General features: G+C 39.4%; 1 protein-coding gene across 5 annotated transcripts in view; it reads right to left on the bottom strand.

Annotated features, from left to right (window-relative positions):
* The window catches only part of dok4 (docking protein 4), a 96,332-nt gene that overhangs the window by 19,919 nt on the left and 49,813 nt on the right, over positions 1-26,600 (bottom strand). For 4 of the 5 annotated variants that reach the window (XM_042408101.1, XM_042408110.1, XM_042408093.1 and 1 more), the window contains one exon: positions 20,138-20,603. In XM_042408101.1, the coding sequence (XP_042264035.1) occupies positions 20,138-20,203 (66 nt within the window). In that variant the 5' untranslated portion in view covers positions 20,204-20,603. Of the gene's footprint in view, positions 1-176; positions 396-20,137; positions 20,604-26,600 lie in introns of those variants that run through there. The other variant, XM_042408084.1, reaches the window with a different exon arrangement.

Below are 26,600 nucleotides of genomic sequence, written 5' to 3'. Positions count from 1 at the left end.
AAGTGCATGTCCCATGTCCCACGCTGTTTTCCCTGGTGAACCACTAAACATGGCTACTAATTCAGCCCCAAACCAAGTCTTGCGTACTTCAAGTTTCACTGAAGTACGCAAGACATCCAGGAGTTTAAGACAAGTTACAGGAGAGGGACTTTCCATCACTCGCTGAAGTAACTTACTGGATGTTGTTGGAGGTGTCCCACAGGATAAAACACACAGACTGAACTCTCAATTATTGGACTAAGGTTACTGCATGGCTCTGAGAGAAAACTTAATGGGGTCTTGCGCTGTTGTTTCTGCATCACTGGTTTGATAGCTACTGCTTGTCTTTTGGTGCCTGCTAATCTCTATGTACGGTTAATGCTGCTGGTCTGCCAGCTCTGTGTGTGGTTATCAGGTGATGCTGGACTATTTGTTGCTTTGAGTGTAGGTAGATTTACGTTAGTTCCTGTAATGCCTATTGACTACACTCTGGTGAATAGCAAGTACACTCTGGTGAAAGCTTACTGCTGGATGAGGCCACCAATTTAAATCATACATATTAAAACATTATATAGCCTTCTTGAGGCTTCATTTTAGAGCTGGTACTATTATTTTCTTTATCATTTAATCTGCTGATCTTTATTATTTGGTTAATCATTAAGACATCAACACAAAATTTCCTCTGTGTTTGTCTGAATACACCTTAAAGCAGCTATAATCAAAAGTTTCATATTAACATTCATTTGAAATCTCATTTCTAGCCACCTGATTAATGTAAGTCCAGGTAGGTATGCAGGTATGTTTACATGGGCAAAAGTTCCTTGCTGTAAGTGTGTTACAGAATATATGGAAAGCAAAGTTTTGTCCCCCCCCCCAACCACATGGTCAAGGTTAGGGGTCATGGTTTTTAAAAAAAAAAAAGTTGGCTCACAGTAAGAAACAGGAAGTAAACAGTGGTCTCCCATCTTAAAGTCAGATGCTTTATTGACCCATCCATCCACAGAATTTTTACTGTAGACCTCTGTTGTTGTCCAAAAACCATTAAAAACACATCAGTGAACCACACAGCTGCACTGGGTGACATGTTCCTTCTTTATGAAGAGTTTAGTCACTTTAGTTTGTCTGGAAACAGCTCCAAAGACTAACAGCAATCACGTTTTCAGTTTCTGGAGAGTAGTTCTGTGTAAGGCAGATGCACTGTGCTACATATCACAGCCTCATGACTTTGTTTTAAAGTTATTTACAATGTATAATGTAGTACAAAGTCAAGAATTTTGGATCACTTGGCCCTGTTATTTACATCAGGTCACATTACTGCAGAATAGCGTGAGCCACCATGTCTGTTTCAGTACCAAGGTCAGTCATATGCTCTCATGTCTCAAGTTGTCTTCTGCACCACTTCTGAGTTCAATTTTTAACTTGCCTTAAAAAGCAAAAATTGTGTGCGCGCACATGTTGAGCCTTGACTGAACCATGCACTGGTTATCAGCAAGTCATTGGTGTTACATTGTATAGAGTATGAGGCACACTGGTGGTACCTTTCTGCTCTGAAATGATTCAGCTATCATCAAGATTCATTAAAGATAAATGAGGCTTTTAGAAGAGCCAGTGGCTGCCCGGCTGCTGACCTCACTGCACCTCACTGCCCTTTGGACAGAAAGAAACATTCAGCCTCTGTCTCTTCCTCTATTGTATCTACTGCTCTTTTCTCTTTGGGTTGAATTTAGAAAAGAAGAAAAACATCTTCACTGTCTGGAAGCATCAAGGCTGTCCATGAAGACAAAACATGCAAATAAGCAGTAGTTGAATGTAACAAAGTACATTTAAAAAACTTAGCAAAGCTATTTTGCAGATTATTTTTCACACCAGACGGAAAATATATCCGTCTTATCGAGTAATTGAGTCATTGAGTTATTTTACTAAAAAGTCTGCTGTTGTAGTGAGAATATTTCAACCTGTGCTCAGTGTAAATCAACTTGTTCCAAGAGCATCATTCTAGTGCTTTTAAATCAGTTTATTTAAACACAAAACAGGTTGAAATAATCTTACTGCACTGACGGATTTTTTCCACTCATTTAAAGACAGAAATGTCTTTATAAATTGAAGATTATGGAGGTTTAACAGTAGTAAAAGTATTAAATTAGCATCACCTTAACAAACCACAATAACAATGCTGCTCACACATAATTATGACAATAATCCTATAATATATAACGCTATGAAAGTGGCCATTTAGCTGATGAGTATTTATTGTGGTTTTTCATCAATAAGGACCTTTTACCTGTACTACATGTAGTGGGGTATTTTTACTTTAAGATACTTTTTATTTTATTATTTTATTTTTTATTCACAGTAATAATGTCTTTCAACCTCACACTGTTCAGGTTATTGTTAGCATGAAGAAATGAGAGTGAAAACTACAGCTAAATTAGCAGTTGCAGGAGTGGTAGGAATCACCAATAAACTGTAATTGCATCACACACACACACACACACACACAAAGACACAAAGGGAATTGGAAAAAAAAGCAATATAATAGCAGCTGCAGTAAATTGACTTACAATTTAAAAGCCCATTAAATTTTGTCAAACAATATACAGAGGATGAAGGGAGGGAGGAAGAGGAGGAGAACAGAGCAGAGGACAACAGGGACAGATAATGAAGCAATAATGAAGGAAAGAGGAGTAAATACAAAACACTGTGTGCTGGTACAAGATTGCACAACAGTGGAGGACGGAGGTTTGTGACTGAGAGGGAGGAAGAAATAAGAGAGAAGAAGACAGGTGAGAGAAGAAAGACGTGGAAACGAACTTCAGTCACTCTACAATACAATACAACATTAGGGGATAAAAGCAATAATACACCCAAATTAAACCACTAAGTTTAACTGCATCATTACAAAATCTTTATATGGATAGTTACACTAAAACACATCATTTTTCACACACTTACACTCTCTATAGCAGTTTTATGGAAACCAGTTGATTAATATTAGCACGTCTGCTAATTTTATTTGTTAAAATATAAACATGCTGTAAAATGTGTCATGTTGCTCTTAACATACAGACTTCATTGGTGCTGTCAAATTTTAGGAAAATAAAAGAAATTCTGTTTTTTGACTTCCCTCAATTTTTTGTTTTACTTTCGAAATGACACCATCCTCCAAAGAAAAAAGACAGAGTCAGTTGTTCCAGGAGGTACATATGTTTATGTTCAAGCGCTCTCTCATGGCTGTAGTAATGATGATGGAAGCAAAGAGGGAAATCAGCTGAGGTCAGGGTTGATGGATGGATCAACAAAACCTCAGACTTTGGCAAAGGAGATCACTGTTCATTTCCCAGTTTCCAACCAATCATCACATTCCAATCAACACTGTTTTTAAATAAAACATGACCAAAGTCATCCCCTAACCTTAACCACATAGCTATTATTGTAACCATGACAACAGAGGCCCCCTAGCCTTAAGGAAGTAGTAATCCTAACTATGGATGCCCCCCAAAACCCAGTTCTGAATTGGAACCGGTCTAAAGGGCAGGTCATAGTCCAAAAACTGAATGTGGACAGTAGATGCCCATGTGGTTCTAGTTTTTCTCCATTTGGTGTCTGAAAAATGTGCGTATCTGGGCGATGTGTTTCCATGCATCGTTGTCCTTATTCAAGTCCCGGTGGCTTGTTAAAGTTTTATTGTAGAGAATTGGGGAGCAGTCCTCCATTTTGTTTGAAGTGCTTTTACATAGTTGAGTGGGGTAGGAAACAACTTCTGCTTTACAAGGGAATCAAAATGAGTATGACTGGTTCTCTGTGGGTTGTTGCTCCTGTATGTCAGATGACATTTGCATGAAGTTGATCCTTTTTCAACTTCCCTGCCAATGGGCCACTTTTGATTCCTTAAAATCAATGAATCATGAAATGTTCAAACTTTTTCAAGTGTATCTTAGGGATGCCATAGTGTGGAAATTTTCCCACTGGTTAATAAACTCATAACACCGGCGTTACTGGTTACAATGGACATTTTACAAGATAAGATATTCCTTGATGATGCTCAATATCAGCAGAGCGCTTACTTTGGTCTTCAACATTAGATCTTTAGATCTTCCCCTTACTTAAGAGTTACTGACAGCAGCCTCAGGCTGCTGCTGCTCAGGGTCACCAGCAGATCCTCCTCCGTGTACTGCCGGGCTGCAGTGCACACAGACATGGGGACGAGCCAGAGGACAACCGGAACTTAGAACCAGAACCGGAGCAACCAGCCTGTCATCCGTAGAGAGACAGATCGAGAGCAGGCTGAGCAGACAGAGAGCAGGAGAGTTTCTGCCGAGCAAAACAAGCACAGAGACCCGGGGAGACATGAGAGCAGCTGCTCGCTAACAGCTACACGTGTTTACAGCAGAGAGCAGGAGGGAGGACAGACGTCTCACTCTGAAGGAGTTTTGTATTTCGCTGTAATGTAGCACAGTGTTAACAATAATTAATATAAGGTCAACTCTAGAGCCTTCTTTCACTCCTTACTCTCGTCATATAGGCTTGCCGTAGTCGTCGATGTTACGGGTGTTACATGGTGTTGGGACAAACACCGATAACATTCCCTGCCCACTGCACATACCGTAGTTTTTCTTTATTAGTTTATTAGTTGGTGGGAGAATTTCCTCATCGTGGCATCCCTATCATCATATGATAAGTGAAATCTGATTCCACCATGGACTCTGCTAGTCTGTGCTGCAACTCTGCTGCGTACGTGGACGGAGCAAATACACAGAAATGAACTAAATGGGTTTTGTTTCTATTAAAAAAAAAAAAAAAAGCTAAATGACAGTGTGGGTGGTGGGCATGTAATTGGTGTATGCCCACAGTAACAGCGACTACTGTAGCAAGCATAATCTACCTTGACCATACTCACAAGCCCCTATGTACATTGAAAGAAACAACTGTCTCACTTGCCAAAGAAATAGACCTATAAAAGCTGTCAGGTCTGTGGATGTGAATGGGGGGCAATCAAACTCAGGTTCAGAGTCAAAAGGAACCCAGTATCTGGTAATTCACTCCTGACCTTGCTGTTTCCCAGGAGAGCAATTCATCACCTCCCAGCCCCCCCTGCTGCCACGGTGAGCACCTGCCTCTTCATGCTGCCACGGTAACAAAACCATCCCATTGCCACAGTATTACAATCCTGCTGAGTGTGCAGTTCTGCATCAGTCCTTCTGACATAGACAAAGGGAGAGGTGTGTTTGTGTGCCCAACTGAAATCACTAAAGTCATTCCTTTCTGTATTCAAATATTATATCTAAGTGATTTTGTTTACTTTTCACTTTTTATTACTGTAAGGAAGTCAATAGTATTTGCAGGTATGTGCTGTTTAATGTGCTACTGCTGACCAGCTAATTAGCTATCTGCAAACTGATGTTAGCAGTGCATGCTTCCCTCAGTAGATGTTTCTTTCCAAGTCCAACTTGAGTCTATTAAAAAAAAATGGCCTGAGCCTGGCCCGAATCCATTCAACGTGTCAGGACCCGTCGGGACCTTTCAGGACCCTAGAGGCTTGCAGACCTCTACATTGCTTGTGGACAGTTGTGTAGAATCTGAGTCAGTTTCTGCAAAATTTGGAAAATATGCCAGCTGGTGAAGTGTGACACAACTGGTCTTTGCTGATTTTAATGTGTGAAATCACAAACATAATGTGATCTTCTGGGGTGGTGGCTCTGCTCTCTGCCACTACATGCTGAAAAGTATGAGATTCTCTAACCACTGTGAATGAACTAGTTTTTATGTTCAGAGTGTCCTCAATCCTGAAAAAATACATGCATTACAGCATGTATGCAAAATGTAATCACAATCACTAAAATGATGACCATGTATCTCTCTGAACATCAGCCAGGTGTGTGCAACATATGGTGCTTTCAACATCAAAGCAAGACACATTTAAGGACTACCAGCTGAGGTATACTGAGGTTGCAAAGCAACATTTGCTTGCCAGCATTTTTTGACAATTTTAAGAAGTTGAAGTGCTAACGTCAGCATGCTAACATGCTCACAATATTAACATGCTGATGTTTAGCAAGTGTAATCTTTACCATGTTCTCCATCATAATTTAGCATGTCAGCGTGCTAACAATTGCTAATTAGCACTAAACACTAATGTACAGCTGAGGCTGATGTGAATGTCATTAGTTTTACAGATTTGTCAATCAACTTTTTCAAAGGTCAAGAATGAACTGTCATGCTTAAATTAGGATTCATCCACTAGGGACATATATCTGAATATCTGTTCAAAATGTGATGGCAATTCTTCCAATAGCTGTCAAGAAATTTCACCCAGAGCCAAAACTGTCAATCTGCTGGTGGTGCTTGATGAAAGGTCAAGGGATAACCAAAGTCAGCCCTGTAATGCTGCTTTATCCTCTAGGGACCATGCACGTATGTACCAAATTTCCTGGCAATTCATCCAATTTTGGATTATTTGAGTCTGGATCAAAGTGGTGGACTGACTGACAGACAAACTGACATTGCCGCTAGCGTGACTATGAAATAACATTGTGTTTTAGTGCTGCATGTTTTTTGTTAATTTAGCACCTCCTGCTGGCCATTTCGTATAATAACAACAGACTGATGTAACTTCCTGTTGTGGCCGTTTTGTAGTGCCGGGTGTTGAATGAAGGGGATGTTCATTGCTCTTAAGAGGCACTACCTGTAAGTTTTTATGGTTTTTTGCATATATGTTGTTTGTTTGCTTATATGTAATTAACATATATTTGTTTCATACTGTTTTCACTTTCACACTTCATTTAAGCAAAGAGTTTCAACATCACATCGTGGTGCTGAGAGGGACTTATATGGAGGTGTTTATCTTTCTGGATAACTGGCAGAGAGATTCAGTGATACCAGTACAAAAAGTAATAGCAGCTTGATTTCAATGTGTGATGGTAAGTCAGTCATCACATCTCAGTCATTAATGAGAGCCTTAGAACAAAATTCTTTTTATTAGCAACATTAGCGGTATGGCTCTAGGGATGGCTATGTCTGGCTGTTGCTCAATTGGTCCATTACTGGTCAAGAGATTAATGTCCCCAGAGGATGAATGTCAGTGATTTTGGTGATCCCCTGACTTTTCATTTAGCACCACCAGAAGGTCAAAGTTCAGTTGTTGATCTATCATATACTTGATGGATTGGTACAAATTTGGTACAAGCATTCATGTTTGCCCTACATTTGAATCAGTCAGGTCAAAATTTCACTTTGTCCAATGTTATCTAGCTACTTTTCTTTACAACGAGGATTAGAGTTGCACAGAGTTAGTGGAATGGCGGCGGACTGTTTCAGTAGACTAAGCTAACAGAAAGGCAGAACTGATAGGAGTGTCTTAATAATTACAGTAAGGTATACAGCTGTAGCTACATATTGCTTAAAATAAACTAAAATTAATGCAACTAAAAAAAAACAATTAGGAGGTTCATACAATTAATGTTATCGACAAAGAAATTTGCCTTTTACAGCAGCAGCTAGCTTCACGTTTTCATGCTTACTTATACAGTTACACAAATTCATCAGTGGGAGCCTTTACTGCTGACCACACACCGCCCAGTGTCAGTCCCTGGTCCACTGGAGTTATGTGCCTTGATCTAGTGCATCTTGATAGTAGTTTTAGAAGCAGACAAAAACATCTCCCTCCACATCAGCACTGCGCCTGCCAATCACACAGAAGACTGGGGTTCAATTCACAGATGGTGGGTGAGCTGCACAAACAAGTGCGACCTATTCCTATCAGATTAGACGCATCTATCCCCAGCAGGACAATCAGCTTTGAGCACGGCGGATCGATGTGTTGTTGCAGTGCCTCTGGGAATGCTGCTCTCTCTCTACACAATGTCCCCACAGGCATCATTAAAGTTTGATCTGATCTTATCTTACCTTACCTGCTTCATTAACCTTTAGGCTGCCACCTCTGCTGCACTAGCCTAAAGCCTCCAGACTAATGGCAGCATATGACTCCTTTCAGCAACACTGGCTCTGTAATAGTCTGGCTGCTATTTTTGGCGATGACTCGTCTCATAGAAAGCAAGGTCAGTGCTAACTGCTACCAAGATAATGATTTTGAGTGATCATCTGGGTGTTTCACTTCTCAATGTGGAGATGGAAAAGACATTCAGAGTCATTTCAATATCTCCCCGTAAGTATTCCATCATATCTGGTTGGTCAAAATGTGCTGCACATCACTGAGTAACTGCTAATGCCTTGTTGACAGAAGCAATGTCATTCTGCACAGGAGAATGAGGAGAGTGCTGCATCATGGGATGTGGGTGATCACGCAGAGAGGTTATGTTGGTCATCACTGCCAAGGAAATGTTAATTAGGATTAGAAAATCTGCCAGGAAGTGTGGGAAATGTCACACCAGCACTGGCAAACATTAACACTTTGGCAACAACTTTCTTGTGAAATGGGTATTTCCATTTTGTCCGTTCACTCTATTACATTACAAAATTTCATTAAGAGATTTCTCATTTGGTCTCCATAATATTTAAACGCTAGTCTACTTTTAAAGGCTCTGTTCCAATGAGGTTAATGAGGACGATGACACTGAACCAAAATAGTAAAGTTGCAGGTTGGAAAACCAAAACAACCTAAAACGCTTCCTTGAGCTGAAAGGAAGTGTAGAGTCGGGGCAAAATTCTTGGTGGGTTTGTCACAACACAAGACCCCTTTCACATTACACATGGCAATTTGACCCACTGCTAATGTAAAATTAATTATTTAAAAAACAACTGCAAAAATGTCCCCAGTTACTCTAGTTTCAGGCTACAGCATTCCTTGGAAATTCTTTCTAAAAAGCCTGTATGAAAAACTTTTCACAGTGAAATGTCCTTTCTCTTTTTCAGCATTTACAGGCTCAAGGTTGTTGAGCCAGAGGACAGAGGTGGACAAATGAACCTGGGAGCAGACCAGTATGGAAAGTCTGTGTGTGGGAGGCAGAGCGCCTAGAGCACAGAGATGCTCATCATCCAATGTGCATGCATTCACACATGACATCTCAATTTAAAAATACATCTTTAGTAATTTTAGAATAATGCTGGTGGTTAGTGCGTGTGTGCGCACTTGTGCAGCAGGGTCATAACTTCAGCATGAGTCCATCTTTCTCCTTGTGCCGCCACAAACTTCCATTTGCTGAGCATACAGAGTTTTATTGTGCATAAACTGCAGACATAACAAATGAGCATCATGCTGCCTTCAGGTGCCTGATGGTCCCAGTCGACTTATCAAATTAACATTTTTCTACCTTCAGGTATAATGTCAGAAATACAAACAGAGTGCCCATGAACACTATAAATGAGGGAGTAAATGTGACAAACAGGATTTCCTATGACACCAGTTCATGTCTGAAGGCAGGTTTTGGTGCATGGTTCCTAGAATAAATAACAGCATAAATAAAATTACAAATTACTCGTAACTATTTGACAGCATTTCAAGCATTTAGCTTTAGCATTTCTCTTTATAAATTGTTTCGATAGGTTTGGTGACTCAGCAAAACATTAACACTTGATATTGAATTCATCTTTGGTAAGGATGTGGAAATTTATTGTGTCTTTCATTCACCCAAACAAGATGGGTTGTTATCATCTACAAAGTTAGTATTTACGTTCTTCACTAGAGAGAGTAAACATCTCCCCTCACCTTTACTCCACCGTGCAGCATCCTGATCATCATTTTCAACAGTTGGTCACTGTCTGAGCTGTTTGTCAGAGCAAACAAGCTCCGACATTATTCGAGATTTGGCCTTTAATTTGAGATTTCACAGTAATCTTATTTTAATCTATATACATTTTTTTTTACATATATACACATACATATTTCTCATAAATCTTCACACATTGAATTGGCAGATGATACTGTATTCTTGCAGTGCACTATAATAAAGCTTATGAAGCTCCATCTGTCCAGACTGAGTGACTGAATTTTTGCCTCTTGATGACCATGCCACTGACTGTAAAAACACAGAAAAGGAGCACCAGATGAGGAGAGGCGGTAGCAGCGTGCGTAGAAGCAGAGGAGGATATTGTATGTGTAGGAGCAGGGAGGTCAAAGTGCCTGCAGTCAGAGCAGTGCTGGGAGGAGAAGTGAAACTGAATGCCAGATCAGGGAGCTGAGCTCTATACAGCAGGCTACCTATAGTCTCAGAGGGCTGCTTACATAATGATGCCTTCAAGGTACATAAAACAGATTTACAGGTTCTTTGGACTGAATAGAGAAAGCTGGATGTGGCAGGCTGAGTGTGAGATTGGACTAGACTGTAAAAAGATTTACAATGTGCTTTCATTTTAGTATATTCCTTTGTGCCCGTGGATCCATTTCTTTAGTTTTGTGTGCAGTATAGAGGTATGTTAAACTGTGACATTAGTCTATTTTAGCTAAATGTTTGTATTTGATAATATTAAGTCTAATATTAAAGTTGCACTAATAAATATGTTTATATTATCAATGGATCATGTAATGTGAAAGGGGTTGTTTGTAGTGATGAACACACATAAAATTATCACTTCAGCTCTGCGGAGAGTTTCAGCATCTTTCAGCACATGGTTTTGATTTTATGGCCCATGATGTTATTGTTTTGGTTCCTGGTCTCATTAACTTCACTTCCAGCAGCAGTAGGCAGCTGTTTCCAGTGTAAAACTTTGATAAACCTACTTTATACTTCATGCTCAGCACCAAACAGCAGACAGACAAAGTCAACAACTAGCTGGTGAACATAGTGGAGCATTTAGCAGCTAAATGGCCAGATTTTTCTCAGAAGTTGGTGGAGACCAAAACAGAGCCAAAAAGAGGGAATGTTAGACTTACATTCAACAGGTAAACACAAGTACAACTCTAAATTATTATTTCTTTAAATTGTTAATGTTGCTTTGTGTGCTGGATGTGTAAATAGGCAACTGTTTGCTAACACGTTTCCTGGAACAACTTTATGAGGTGATATTATGTCAAAGTTGTGTTTACAGCTTGTTTTGCCCTCAATTGGCCAAAAAGCTAAATTAATGCTGCTTTACACATATTTGCTTAAAAACAACAACATTTTGACAAATACAAATACATACACAACACAAACGACTACGTCATGGTTTTCCCTGCCTTTGAAAATTCCAGCATGTGATGTTGACATAACGAAAAAGGTGGAACTCAACTACGAGAGCAGTGCAGCACCCAGACAGTCTACAATGTGCACACGCCAGAGTTATCTTGCAGTTCATCTTCAAAAAAGGCAGTGGTTGCAAGCATTTTTGATTTATTGACTAAATAATTACTTTTGCGAGACAAACATGAAGTATATTGTGAATACCTTTTACGCCGTCACAGAGACTAACGTTAGCAGAGCAGACATTAGTCTGCTGGCTGACCAACACACAGCAGTACTGAAACAACTTAAACCAACTCTGAGGTGAAGAAAATAACTCGGTGCTCAGTCTGTTTCACATCAAAAATCCTGCACATACTCAGTGTCTTGGACAGCGATACGTTTCCGGTACAGCAGAGAGGCGTTAATAACACAGCAGAGCACTCCGCCTCTCCCTAAGTTTATGATTCTCATACAGGCAGTTAATACCGTTAACTTTTTAAAATATGAAAAAGCTGCAGACCATTTATCTTTTATGTTATGTTTCATATTGTATTTCAGTGGATTAAGGACACCAGTGAATGGTTGGCACACAGTATACTGGAGAGAGAGGCTGAAAATAATGTCCCCTTTTCTAGTCATTCAATCAAGAATCAGTTTTCAATCAAGAATTGATTCTGAATCGTATGTGTACGTATCTGCAGCCAAAGCTTCCGCATGTGTCTGCAGCCCTTAAATCCAACCCACTTATTTGGTGCGTTTGCCAACAGCGAAAGTGATTTTAATGGAAACACTCTCCAGCATGCTTACTTACTTATGATTACCGAACTCATCCTCTTGTCTTACAGATATCTGTGCCGGATAAGCAGAGATCAGAGCGGGTCTCTGAAGTGATACATCCTTCATGTTAGCTCAGCTACATCCACCAGCTCTCACCTACGCATGTGTCGCCTCTAAGTTTGCTCAGGCCTCAGGCGATGTCACATTTAATTCCATCTGTGAGATCCTTCCAGCACTCCAGGGCACTGAGGTAGGTGTTTTGGCTTCTATTAATCTATATGAATAATTTACAGTTTGTTTTTTCAAACATAACATATCTGCTGAGCAGCCTGTATGGTCTTTTAAAGGGTGCTAAAGCTAAGTGTAGGAAACATGAAATATTGTGGACCATTTTTGCTTGGCTGGTGTATGGATGCATTTTTAGGGTACTCTAATCTCTCCTGAATGCGCCATTACTGGAAATGATGTCCATGAACTACTTGAATGCCAGAGTCGTGCATTAAGTACAGCTCTCTCCATATTCGTATACACACTTGTCTAGAGTAAGGAGTGTTTAGCCTGCTAATCTCAAAGTCTGGAATGCATCCAACGCTTCAGTGTGTGGATGCATTTGAAGGATTGAGAGTGTATTTTACTGCTACTTGCAGAATGTGGAGGGAAAAAAACTACACAAGCATTTCTTTTCTTATACCAAAAAAAGCACACCTAAGCATGTGAACAGATGGGCCAAACACATCTCACATATGCTTCCAGTCTTGGTGCCTATCAGCTATTTGAATGCATTGACTTCATGCTTAATCAGTGGAAGACTGGTTATGGAGGATGTGGGGGTTTGAAACCCTTGTTCCACACCCACAGGCGGATCAATAGAAATCACATCAATACAATAGTTCATTGTACTCAGAGGACTGTGATAACACTACAGCAGGAAACGAAAAACAGACCTTTATGTGTAAACATTAAGGCTCTTAGGGTGCACCAGTGCGCCCGAGGTTAGTTTAAGTCAGTGTGCACTGGGACTTGGCATGTCTGGGGCTTTTTCCTTTGGCTTTGTTTTTCCTGTTGAGATAAATTAAGCATGACTTTGGTAGTCTATCTACCGAGCCTTGAGGAGGACCTCAGCTGTGCCAGTCCTCTGTGCCCTAAGGATGCAGAGACTAACTCAGATAACCCTCGTTTTTACCTCTCTTTGTATTCATGCCCTCCTCTCTCTCTCTCTCTCTCTCTCACTGTCTCTCCCCTGGGTTTCCCACAGCACTGTGTTAACTCACTGAGTGAAAATGTTCACCCTCCAGGGTCTCCTAAAGTTTCATCAAATCTGAGGCTTATTAAGCCTTAATGTTAATGCTATACTAAATTTGAATGCATCACCAATTTAAAAAAAAAAAACCCTAGCAAAATCAGACTTGATTTTCCAACATAAACTAAATGGACTGCATTTATATATCCAAAGTGCTTTACAATATGCCTCTCAGCTATCCATCCACATACACACACTCACACACCAATGGCAGCCAGCCAGCAATGCAAGGCACCGGCCTAACCATCGGGAGCTATTTTGGGTTCATTGTGTGGCTCAAGGACATTTCAGCATGTGGACAAGAGGAGCTGAGGATCGAACTGCCAACCCTGAGATTAATAAACCTGTCCTACCTGCTGAGCATCTCCACTCATCAATATTTTTATATTAACAGTGAATCTAATTATGTGCAATGTGAAAGGGGTCTCTTGCAGTGACTACCCTTGCAGAAAACAAAATGTCAGTTTTCACATTCATGTTTGGGAAAAAAAAAACAGTTTCTCTGGAAGATAAAGGTTTCAATGAAACACTTGAAACCAGAGTAACAGGGACATTATCTCTGGAAAGAGATATTCCTCATGAAATTTTTAAAGCTGCACCGACCAGTATTTTTATATTAACAGCCCACAAGTTTACTGTTTTGGTTCAGTCATAGCATCAACCTCCAGCAGCAACAGGCTGTTATGTTCAGAGAAAAACCTCTCAAGAAAACAAAGCACGCCTGCAACACCTATCTGCAAACAGCAGACGGACAAACTAGCTGGTGAACATAGTGGAGCATTTAGCATATTTTTCTCTAGATAACAGAGCTAAAAGGAGAGTGAATATTGCACTTACATCTGTCATGCAACTTCATAAGGTGATAATATGTCAGTGTTGTGTTTACAGTTTGATTCTCTGCCCCCAAGTGGCAAAAAATAAATAAATGAATTCTGCTTTAACATTGTTGATGAAGGTTCTGACCTTACACACATGCTGCATTCATGCCATGTTGGCAAAATGGGAAAAACAGGAAAACCTCAAATACTTAAGTTTGGGAACATTTTTATTTAAAGATCCCACTGCTAGCAATGTGAAAAAATGGAAATTATGCCTAAATTAGCTGTTTAGCATTTTGACAACAAGTGAAACCGTACAATCCTTTTTAATATGCTGAATCACAATCATTACTGTGTAATACAATTACAGCACTGTGGATGTTGTTACAATGAAGCTGAGCACTACATCAGTTAAAACTCTCTTTTTACTAGTCACTCATTATTTCAACTGTCACCTGTGGTCATGAGCTTTGGGTAGTGACCAAAAGAATTAGATTGCTGATACAAGCGGCTGACATGAGTTTCCTTCAGGATGTCTAGGCTCACCCTTAAAGACAGGTGAGGAGCTCAGATAGAAGAGCTTCTCCTTTGCATTAATGGGGTAACAGTAAGGGTAGACATCTTTTGTAGTTCTTTTTGACCACATGGAGATGTTGTAGTCAGAAACTCCTGATATCTCTGACTCAGAATTACAACTAGGAAGCTGGGTTTGTGTATTAATCTAAAGAATCAACAAAGAAACATCAGAAGTTATCATCTTCTGTCATTTTTAGTGTTATCCATCACTTTCCCAAAGTAAAACCGAATGAATTAACTTGTCATATTGGCAGATGCATTCTACTAGTGCCGAACCATCTCTGCTCCACGCTACACATCACAACGTCTGGACAGACCGCTAGCAATACTGGCACAGGGGAGAAGATGGATTAAGAGAGCAAATGAAAAAGGACAAAGAGAGAGAGATGGATGACACAGAAAGAATGTGGCGGAAGGAAACAGATAATGAGGCAGAAAAGGAAGAATGAGATGTGAAGAATCAGAGCTCCAGGCAGAAAACCACAGAGAGAAAAGAGAAGACACAGAGCAATTAAATGACAGGGGCAGCGTGAGAAAGTGAGGAAAAAAAAATAAGACAGGGACAAAAATCCAGAGCAGTTAGTGTTCAAAACAAAACACGGAAAGATTAGCAAACAGCAGAGAGAGAGAGAGAGAGAGAGAGAGAGAGAGAGGCAGACCATAAAAGCCAAATTTGTTTTGGTCCAGTTAATTCGGCTACCAGCTCGAGGACCAAAATGTACTGTCAATACGTGTAAATGATTTACAAATAAAAACGATGCTGGCTATGCCAATCATACCAATTCCATGCTCTTGTCTTTGTAGCACTCTTCATGGGCCAATCAGTTTAGTTTGAATACTCCCAAAACTCATATAAAATTAGTGCTAACTGAGAATCTGTGAGATAAAAAAAAGGGAAAACAAACAAAAGCAGACATATACTCAGACCTCCGGCCTCTCAGCTTTAAGACGGAGGACAGAAAACAGTCATTCTCATCATCACAGCCAGAGAGTTTCTACAGCCCAACCCAAGCCTGCTGAGAGAGGACACACAGTACAAGGAGACAGAAGAGGACTCAGAAAGCAGAGCTCTGCCCTCACAAAACCTCAACTGGGAAATAATCTGCATTGACTCCGCCGTCCGACCTTTTTATATCAAAGCCCTGCTTCTTTAACACAGAGCGCAGGGATCCAGCACAGCCCAGTGTCCCACTGCTGGATAGACAAAAGCCTCCAAGGCTTTATGAAGAACAAGGATCCCGGCTATGGTCTACAATGCTGCCTAAAACCAGAGCTGGAAGGTGACTTTTCTCTCATTGTCTCAGCCAAGGGCGTCATGTATTCAGTTTTTTTTTGAGGGGGCAGTTTCACAGTCCTATGCATATGTTAATGTTCACTCCAAACCAAGATGTTACCAGTAAGTATCTGCTTTGTGTGCTATGTTTATCATCAAGCCGCCCACCTATCAGTAGCAAAGCAAAGCTCATTTTATTTATATAGTGCATTTAATTCCAGGGGAGATTCAATGTGCTTCACATTAAAAAACCAGAACCCACACACACAAAAAAGCTTTTACATATGCAATATGTACATGTATACATTACCAGTCAAAAGAATGGACACACTTTCTCATTCAAATCAATGGGAAGGTGTGTTCAAACTTTTGACTGGTAATGTACATCATACACATATACTGTACAATACATACTGTACACACACTGCATACACACACACACACAGTACATACATACACATGCAAACATAGCCAAGTAACCAAAAACTAATCAAATGCACAGGAAAACAGGAAGGTCCTCAGTCTGCTTTTAAACACGCTTGATGATGAAGCACATCTAATACAATCTGACGAGGTATTCCAGCAGCTGGGGCCACAGAAACCAAAAGCTGCTTCACCATTTTTGTTTTGAATCTCAGAACAACTAGAAGGTCTGAGCCTCAGAGTTCAGATTGAATGAATAGGTCAGAGAGGTACTGTGGAGAAAGGCCGGTTAGGACTTTATAGAAAAGGAGTATAATCTTGCAGTCTGTTCTGAAACTAACCAGTGGAGAGATCTACAGGTGTGCTGTGATTGAATTTGGTCTTTCTCGTTAAGATTCCGGCTGCGGTAGTCTGCTCACAGTCTGTCTAGGCAGACCAGTGAGGAAGGCAGTAACCATCTAGAACAATAATTGAATGACAGTTCAGTAATTTACTGTTCAATATTGAATTTAATAGCATTATTGAACAAGAAAATGTTGGCAAAAGACTGACAGTGCTGTCAGTTTTTTGGGGGACAGCAACAATAATAAGTTATCTACTAATAATAGAAAAGGACAACAAGCCAACACTATGTTAATTACTTGTGGGTTATACTTAAGACCACTGATGATAAATCACTTTTACAAATTCATTCCAATAATGTCAAACTGTTTTATGGCGTGAGCTGAGAATGCTTATTCATACCTCACACTGCTGTTATGACAACCACAATTTACAACAATTCAGCACGACTGCCACAGTCTACAAGCTCCGCTGATACTATGCAGAGCTTTCAAGCTGGAATTAACCAAGTAGCCTAAAGGGGGGTTTGTTTGTGGCAGGCTGAGTTAAATATGAATACAAACATACAGGAAAGCATCTCTTGTTTCTAAATGATATTGTAAAGGCTAATTAAAAACACTTATTGTGAAAAAAGAATTTAACAATTTCCAAAAGCCATCCAGTCTCAAAAAGTATAGAAAAAAAAAATCAGCCTCTTTCACTTTGTTATACAATTCCAAGTCTGTGCTGCATTAGATAAATACATTTTACAGATTAAATTCACATGTCACATGATAATCTGGGGTTTGGGAGAAAAATCAGCGCTGATGTTCTGTTTGTTACCCACAACTGGCGGGCGAGGAGCTGTTTGGTGCCAATGTTCATGTAATGTATTTAATATTCAACAAGTTTGCAAGACAAATCTTCTGCAAAAGCACTGTCAAAGCAGATTCTTGTGACCGTCTGCTTTCATTCACAACACAGCCCTACCTGCATTTTCCCTGAAATGTTACTAGGTCTTGAGGTGGGAAACGGTACAGATTTCCCTGAATATCAATCCCTGCTCCCATTCACACATGACCCCATGCAGGAAATGTTCCTGAACATTTCAGTGATAGACTGCATGTGTGAAAAAGGGTTTTAGATATGTATGTCAGCAAGTAGATGTTGAGGTAGTTCACTGCACTAAAGGAAAAATAAAAAAGTCAGGATCACAAAGGTCAATAGGATTCATCCTCTGGGGATCATGAATGTCTGTCCAGATTTTCATAGCAATCCATCCAATAGTTGTCAAGATATTTCAGTCTGGATCAAAGCGGTGGACTGACCTACATTGCTATCCTTGGAGCCATGCTTCTATCATGTCTACAAATCTGAGTGTGTGGGCTTTATTTCAAGATTAAGCCAAACTCTAATCCTTAAGGCAATTTTCAAGTATGCGTTGTTGACTCTGTGACTGTGTGTTGCTGATGCACACAGACACACATGTAGCACATTAACAATCGCTTTCCAGCCTTCATTTTTTGTTGTTTCAGCAATAAGGTCTGGATCTGCAAGTAAGAGTAGGCAAAAAAACACCACACAGTTTTTCTCTTTCTCTTACACACACATACACACACACTCATACACAAGACACTTTAAGAATAAACAGAATGGTCAGTGTAGGTCAAGTATTAAAAATTTTTTTTTTTTCCAATAGGCCATGTTGTTGTCAATATTTAAGCCATTAACTGAGCTAAAACTTGAAGAGAAGAAAATGTATTTTAATATGTTATACACTGAGTTCATGCTGGAATGTGAATTTCATCCGTCCCCTCAGAGAGCTAACCAGCATCATTCATTCGGCTGTGTGAGCGGTGATAGGAGACCATTATTTGAAGTGAGAACCTGACTCAAATTGATTTGTGTTGGTTTCCATATTATGAGTCATGCAAAAGAAAAAAATAAGTTGAATTCCACTGCCTACGCTATTTGAATATGACTCACACTCACTCAAATTACCATTCCCCATGCAGTTCATGCAGCTCGAGCCACAGGCAGGAGCACAATGTACATAGACTGGATGGTGGAGATGTTCAATCTGTTTAACAAGAGGTCAAACAAAATATACATCTTGAAGTCATTCAGTAGCATACATACATATGTAGTTTTTGCCTCTAACATAAATCTACTTCTTGTAATGGTTTTTCTGCTGATCTGCTGGCCTTGTTTCAAGACAATAACGACATTAACCTACTTCTCATTATTGTCATCTTTACTTAAAGAGTTGGTTTACCAAAATTACAAAAAAAACCCCATATGTTTCCACTTACATTAGTATCTTGCCATGCAGATAGTTTTATTGCCAGTTTAAGAGTTGTAGTAGTAGTTCGGTCTTTTGTGTGTGACACAGACACATTGATGCAGTTTAACTTGCATTTTTAATTTGCACAACAGAAACACATTAGCATTTTTTTTTTACCTTTTGAAGGGAAGTATATAAAAGCCACTCTGAACCATTCTGAGTCACACAACGGGCACCATTGTGGTCTCAGTCTTGTCCTGTCTTAAGCCATTCTGGACACTCTTGACTCATTCTCAAAACTGCTTGGATCTAGACTTGTCTTGGACTTGACTTAAAGGATATGGCTGGCGATTTTCTATGTTTTTCAGAGCCAAACCAACAATAAATTGATGTTCTTACAAGTTTTATCCAAAGCTTGATATATCTCCTCCGTGCTGTAGACCTCCGTTATTGTCCAAAAACTATTAAAAACACATCAAGGAGCCACACTGTTTGGGCACATGAGTTTGTTTAGAAATAGCTCCAAAGACTAATAAGAGTGATCATGTTTTCAGTCTCTGGAGAGTAATTCTATGTAAGGCTGACGCCACTGAGCTTGTGTGGGAACCTGGTTCAGTTTACAGAGCTTTGCTAGCTTGTTGTGTTACATATCACAACCTCTTGACTTTGTACTACATTGTTAATTTCTCAGAGGAGAGGATGTGAAATGTAGCACAAGCTAGCAAAGCTATGTTCACCAGTGTGCAATACTGAGCATTTTGAAATTTGAATCATTTGCACTGTAAACAGGACCGAGTTATAAATATAATGGGGGTGAATGGGCCTCCATAGACTTTTATCAGTTATGAAACTTATACTACTTTTAAACTGTACATGTTATTATATTGAAATCCTGTACAGTTGATCAATGTTAGCAGTCTTAAAACTGCAGGAAGAGATACAAATGAAAAGTGCATGTTTTCAGGCATATCTCATTAAATATGCAAATGTAAGCAAATTCCATGAAAAAGCAAGGTACAGCAAAAAATTACACCCATATTAATAAAGTATATGAACAGTAAACAGTATGTAGCATAAACAACATCACAGTGTGATTACTGCTGCACAGCTCACCCAGTTGGTGGAAACTTGCAGCTACTTAAAGAAAAATCTAAATTTGAGAGAAGTCGACCTGTTAACAATGTTGAACTTTACAGTGTAAAGATGAGATTAGTGATTTGAGAAGATTTCTGATGGATGTAATAAGTCATCAATGGAAAAACAAAGGTACACACATGCACACACACTCACCCCCAGCTTGCGGCTGCGCATGCGTACATAGCCCTGCTTGACGATGTCATTGAAGTTGGAGGCCATCTTCGGAGGGGGGGTAACCTGCTGGCCGTTGCTGTGGAGACCATTCAGATGTTTATTCCCTCCCTTAACCAGTCCCTTGCTTTCCCTTCCTACCTCTCCGAAGCTTCCAGCTTTTTTTTTTTTTTTTTTTTTTGATCTCTCTCAAGACTTTTTGTGTTTCTCCTCCCTCTAGCTCTTCCTGTTTCTATCAGTCCTCAACTCCGTCTCTCCTCTGCCGTGGAGCTTCCCTCCTCACATCTCCCTCCCCTCTCTCGCCCTCCTGTTTCCTTTTGTCTTCTCCTGATGGATTCGTTTCTCTCCTTCTTTGCCTCTCGTCCCTCTTGTGTTTTTCCTTCACTCCGTCCTCCTTTCATTCACTCTTCATCAGACAGGTCTTCCCTCATCTCCCTCTTTGGTATCTCTAAGAAATGGACAGACAAAGAGATAGAGAGACAGAGAGAGACAGAAATGGATATATATATATATTATTCATTGAAGAGTGAGGAGCACAACATTATCGTTCATTATTCATGCTGGTGGCACACACTGTTACTGAGGGCACGTATGCAGGATGGCTGCTTGTAACATGTCATTGTGTATGTGTTTGTGTGTGTGTGTGTGTGTGTGTGTGTGTGTGTGTGTGTGTGTGTGGCACCATGACATGAAGCTGTAACTCTACAAAGGATATTACAGGAGGTAGCATCAAGGAGGCACTGTATGCAGGAAATGAAAAGGTACAAGGCCTAACCTGTTCTCTAATCAGAGTCCGATGTGATTACCCATCATGCCAAGCTGTTTATTCCCTGCTTCCATCTAGTTCGATTTCCATTTCAAACACCCTGATCTCTTCATCTTTCTCTTTCAGCATTCAGTATGTTGTAATGCCACTGATCACGCAAGGGTTACAGTATTAACCTCTCTGTGCAAACATGGCTGTGGTGTCTTCATTTGTCCCTTAACCGTTAAAACTGCACCGTATTTTTTATGTTAATAAGAGATCAAATGAAATGCAAGGTGCCGCTCAAGTTCCCTTCAGCTCCACACAATCTTTTATCCCCTCTCAGCTCACTGTTTGATTTTCAAATTCTGCTCTCATTTCCAGCAGCATCAGCAGCAGCTGTTTTTACAAAATAAAAGCTCTGATGAACATACTGTACTCTTAGCCTGTGTCCTTATGTCTCCTTTATAGAGAGTTCATATCTTCTCTGTTAAAAATGTCATCGGTCGTGACTGAATTTGAACAGATCCTCACTGTGGAGCTCTAATCCTATGAGAATGCATTAGTTAATTAGATAAGGAGACCTCAAACTATATAATCTGCTTTGAGTATGGACGTGATGTTTTCAAAATTAATTAATTCATTAATGTTATGTTTTTTTCAATACACTTCTTCAGTCTGTGAATGGACTAGTGCGAGCACAAAGAGCCATGGAGGAGATGACACTGTGCATGACCCAGTGCTGGAGTAAGCCATGTGCGAAGTACAGCACAAATATGACCAATTATGCATTCTGTGTATGCAGATGAACATGTGCTGCCTTGTGTGTGTTTGTGTGTGTTTGCCATCATCCTAGGAGCAGTGGGGCAAACATTTCACATAGGGCTCAGTGGTAAATCTCCCTGACAACAGTGGAACAGAGACATTAAACTTTAACAAGGGGGTCATTAATACACACATAGTTGCACACACACACACCCACAAACACAAGGCTGGCAAAAGAGGAGACAGGGAGAGGCTTATCATTATGGTAATGTTGGTTTAGCTAAGTGGCTCAGGACAAAAGACTATTAAACATTAAACAAACACACAGGATCAGACTAAATGGATAAGTACACAATCATGTAAATACATGCACAGATGTCATTGACTGGAACAAATGTTGTACACATGAATGTGTAAATACAACAATAATCTTTGTTTGTCACATTCTTAATGGAAGCAGAGTACCTCTAGGGCTATGACGAACCTGTATTCAACTGACCCACCTTAAATAAATACTGTGCTCAGGATGTACTGTATTCAGGATTCCAGGATGTGTATGAATTATACCATGAATAAGTCATCACTGCAATCATAAGTAGACATTAGTAGGTTCACCATAAATAAATAATCACATTGCTAGGAAGCCTGGAAGCCTCTGTTGGACTCCACTCTTCATTGAGTTATGCCAGGTTCAAGGGCTGAAGGAGTTGAGGGAAATGTCTAATTGAAATTTTTCAGACCAATGTTGCAATTGAATTAAAGCTGCTCTTATCAATATTTTTGTATTAACACTATCTGTGCCTAAAGCCCATACTGAACTGGGAAAAATGGTATTTAAATATGCTGCTCCTTTGGCTTGGAATCAGTTGCAAAACTACTTGAATCTTCAGGAACTGGTCTCACTGGATGCATTTAAAGGTTCAATGTGTAAGAATTGGCTACCTGATCCAAACAAATAGGGGGAAGCACATCACCCCCTCCCCACCCTTCTCCCCAAACCTCAAATCACCCCACCATTATTATCACTCACTGAATATAGCGTAAAGCTTACTGTTTACAGTGAATCTGTGCTATGGCACTGCTAAGATATCAAAATGCTATGGACACATTAGAGACAACAGTAAATTACAAATGAGCTGCACAGATTAGAAAGCGGTTCTATCACGGAGATAGATTACAACATAACGCGAAGTAACAACTAAATAGTTACACACATGCCCCTAGGATAGCTGTAAATCATAAAATGTCATAGAACTCACTAATAGTAAAACAACAGTTTTTCTGGTCGAGCTGATGTCCCACACAGCCAGCATCTGCGTTGTCGGAGAAACTTTCCAAATAGACGTTATTTGGATAAACTGACCACATATTGGGAATGATGTTGATGTCTTCAACGAATACTCATGAATATTTTAATATTTTACATTTCTGTGATTTATTCTTTATTTTCATTGTAAATTGTTATGTTTTTGTCTGCAACCCTGTTAATTGTGCTGCTGTCCGTTTATGACAGGACACTCATGTAAAAGAGATTCTCACTGAGACTTTTCCTGGTTAAATAAAGGCTAAATAAAAATTAAATGACAACATGCAAAGTAGTCACTCATAGTGACAGACATTTCCCCTCAGCTCTACGAAGCATTTTAGCATCTTTTAACTCAGTGTTTTAGTTTTACCTGCAACTTGTCTCTCTGCTATCAATCTTGTTTCCAGCAGCAGCAGACAGCTGTTTTTAGCCAAAAAGAAAAAAAGGCTCTGATAAACCCACTGTACACTCCTCCACAACCTCTGTGCATGTGACGTTCCTGTCATGGATGCTTGGTTTTGTACCATTTTTATGTCTCTAGAGAGTTGCAAAACTAGATCACTGCATTTTATATTATTTCTTTAAGTATTCCGTTTCAGGTCATGTGCTCAGTACAGAACTCAACGTTCCATTGGCTATGTTATCATAACTCGGGTTTGATGATATGCTATTATGTCCAGTGAAACGAAACCAATGAGCTTCAGTATCAGCATAAAAGAGCCATAATGACTAAGCTTGGATAAGCACCATCATGCATAGAATGAGCAAATGTAATGCATTTATTTAGTGCCCTACTCTCCAAAAAGTCCTCTCCTTTCCTTCCATTTTCTTTCTTTAAGCGTTCATGTTACTGGAATATTTGATCACCTCAACATCAGAAACATATGGAAGTCCAGGAATGTCAGTATTAAAAAGACATCATTTAATAATTATATTGAAATTATAATCAACCAAGTATCAATACTGCTTTCCAGTGAGCTCTATGTCCACACTAAAATCAAACAGGACAAGGACAATCAAACAATACTCAAGAAAAACATGCACTGTTCTGCCCTCTGATATAGCTCAGTAATAAATGGTTAATGTACATTGCTTGTGCTAATTGATCACAATTCATGCTGAAATAGACTATCCAGATAGACACACAGTATCACATTGGTTTGTACTGAACTCATGATTGACCTTTATTTTGATATGTTGCAAGAGATATGCTGTGCATTGTGTAAGTTTTTTCATCAAGTCAATTCATTTTGATGTTGAAATGATGCTAATTTACGATAGCATTACTTGCTAATCTATGACCATGTTAGTCATTTGCTTGTAATTCTGTTGAACATTAGGACTTATTGTCCAGCTGTGTTGTAATCATACAGTAACTTTGCTATGCTAACTAAGAGACATTCTAAGTCTCTTCTGTTTTTTGTTTATTACAGTTTCACTCATAAATTTTCACCTGTCATACACGGAGATGGTCAATAAAGGAGCAAGGCACTCACTTCCTGGCTCATGGAAATCGAGTTTGGCTGGCTAGAACACATAACGGAAATAGTACATGCACGAATTTGCTAATACAAGGCAACCCTGACCAGAAACATGTAGCAAGGTGTTCTCTGGTGTTCAACGTGGTGCATTCAATCAGATATGATCAGTTATATCCTGCCACAGGATTTTAGTGCATGACTTTGAAAGATTTCACAAAGGAGGGCTGGAAGAATCCTGCCATTATGAAAATAACCAATGCATTTTATTTCTATTAGAAAGAGCTAAAATAAGGATATAATTCAAATTACAGTTTGCAATTTCATTTTCAAGTTCTGCTTGCACATTGTCAGTCAATTTGACAATAAAAATTAAAGAGTTATGTAATCAAATATACTGAAACCTATTTGTCAGTGGAGTTGTTATCTTAATATTGGCAGTAATTATGCATTTTCAAACATGAAAATGAAGATAAGATATTTTATTTTGAATTGTATATTTTGTTATACAGAACATGACGCCTACATAAATAAAAATTGTGATTTCAATGTGATTTAAGTATTCAGTTTCAATACTGGCAACCCTTGACTTCCAGAAAAGAGCTGTAATCTTTGCAGCAGAAGTCAAACTATGCAATAGACTGAATAAGCATTTAGGTGTATGTGATAAAAGTAGACACCAGAAGCCACAATATACCATCACAGAGAAGAACAGCGCTTCAAACTTACATGAAAAGATACAAACAATGAAAAACAGTACATGTGTTTCAACCTGTGTACATAAAGAAAAATACTAATTACATTTAAATGGGTTTTGATTGCACTATCTGACTCAATAGGCCAGTCGTTTACCTGCATGAATAATGATCAGTTATTAATAATACACACAGAGAGACATACAAGGATGGCAGCCTGTCAAAACCAGATGTAAAGCACAACAAGGGCACAATATTGATTCACAGATGCTCTCTCATTGATACTGTGTTGGCCCTTCCTGTGTGTGATGACACGGAATCAATAGTGTTCACACGAACCAGCAACAACAACACACACCCAACCACAGTTCAAACTCTTCCCAGACATACTGAAGAAAGTGTTAAACGTCAGTGTATCAGTGTCAAATGAACTGTGATACATTGGTATAATCAGTGTGAACAGAGATGGCGTGCCTCTATAACAAGTAATTATCAGTTGTGGGACTTCTTACAAGTGCAGTCAGTAATTTTTTAGTGGTAAAAATAAAATGCCAGCAAGGTTTCGCAGTCACTGTACATCAGTGACACCCTTCTTACAAATCAGCGGCTGCTGAGACTTGATTTCTACAGTTCACTGTTTACATTCTACAGCACAAGAAGACAAGCTAGCAAGGCTACCAAAAAGCACCCAACTTACACCTTTGGGTGTCTCCATCTGTAACATTCAGACTCTTGAAAATAACATTACCTATGAGGATTGGGCAATATTTAATCATAGCTAACATTAGCCATGTAAGCATGTTAGCCAGGTTTATTGTTGATACAACATCAGCTGGAATTCCCTAACAAAGAGGAAAAAAACAGAGGATTGTGGAGGATACATTTTTGACTAGCATGTCTGTATGCTAAGTAAGAAGCTAGAGATGGCAGGTGGTTAGCTTAGCTTAAAAACCCCTAAATGTCTTTATGCTGAGCAAAGCTAATTGCTAATTAGTTCTAGCTTCATATTTAGCAAACAGACATGAGTGCAGTCATTTCCCAAAGTGTCAACCTATTCCTTTAAGAATAAGGCTGGTGTAATTCTATATTTTTGATGTTAGCAAATTCCATGAAAAGTCCAAAAACCAACGTGTTGGTGCATCTCTCAATATTTTCTGACTTTCCTATCCTGTCTGTGGCTCTCAGCCCAAAGCCCATTGGTTCCTACTGAAGACATAATTCTTTAAAAACTGATAACAAAAATATAGTTTCATTTTTTAAAAAGGCTCAGTAATTTCCTACAACAGCTGGCCACTGTAGTTTTCAGCAAATGTTACTCAGACTGGAGTAAATAGCGCATTAGTTGGCGACTATTTTCAGCTGCAGATTAATAAACATTTTGTCCTCGAGTGAGTATTTACATTCATTGTTGTCTGCCATAGTGTCTTTTTACCACTACCACTAGACGGCACCAAAG

This window comes from Thunnus maccoyii, chromosome 1 (genome assembly GCF_910596095.1).
Source record: "Thunnus maccoyii chromosome 1, fThuMac1.1, whole genome shotgun sequence".
Lineage (NCBI taxonomy): Eukaryota > Metazoa > Chordata > Actinopteri > Scombriformes > Scombridae > Thunnus > Thunnus maccoyii.
The sequence above is the reverse complement of the archived record's forward strand: the minus strand, read 5'-3'. Positions and strand labels throughout refer to the sequence as shown.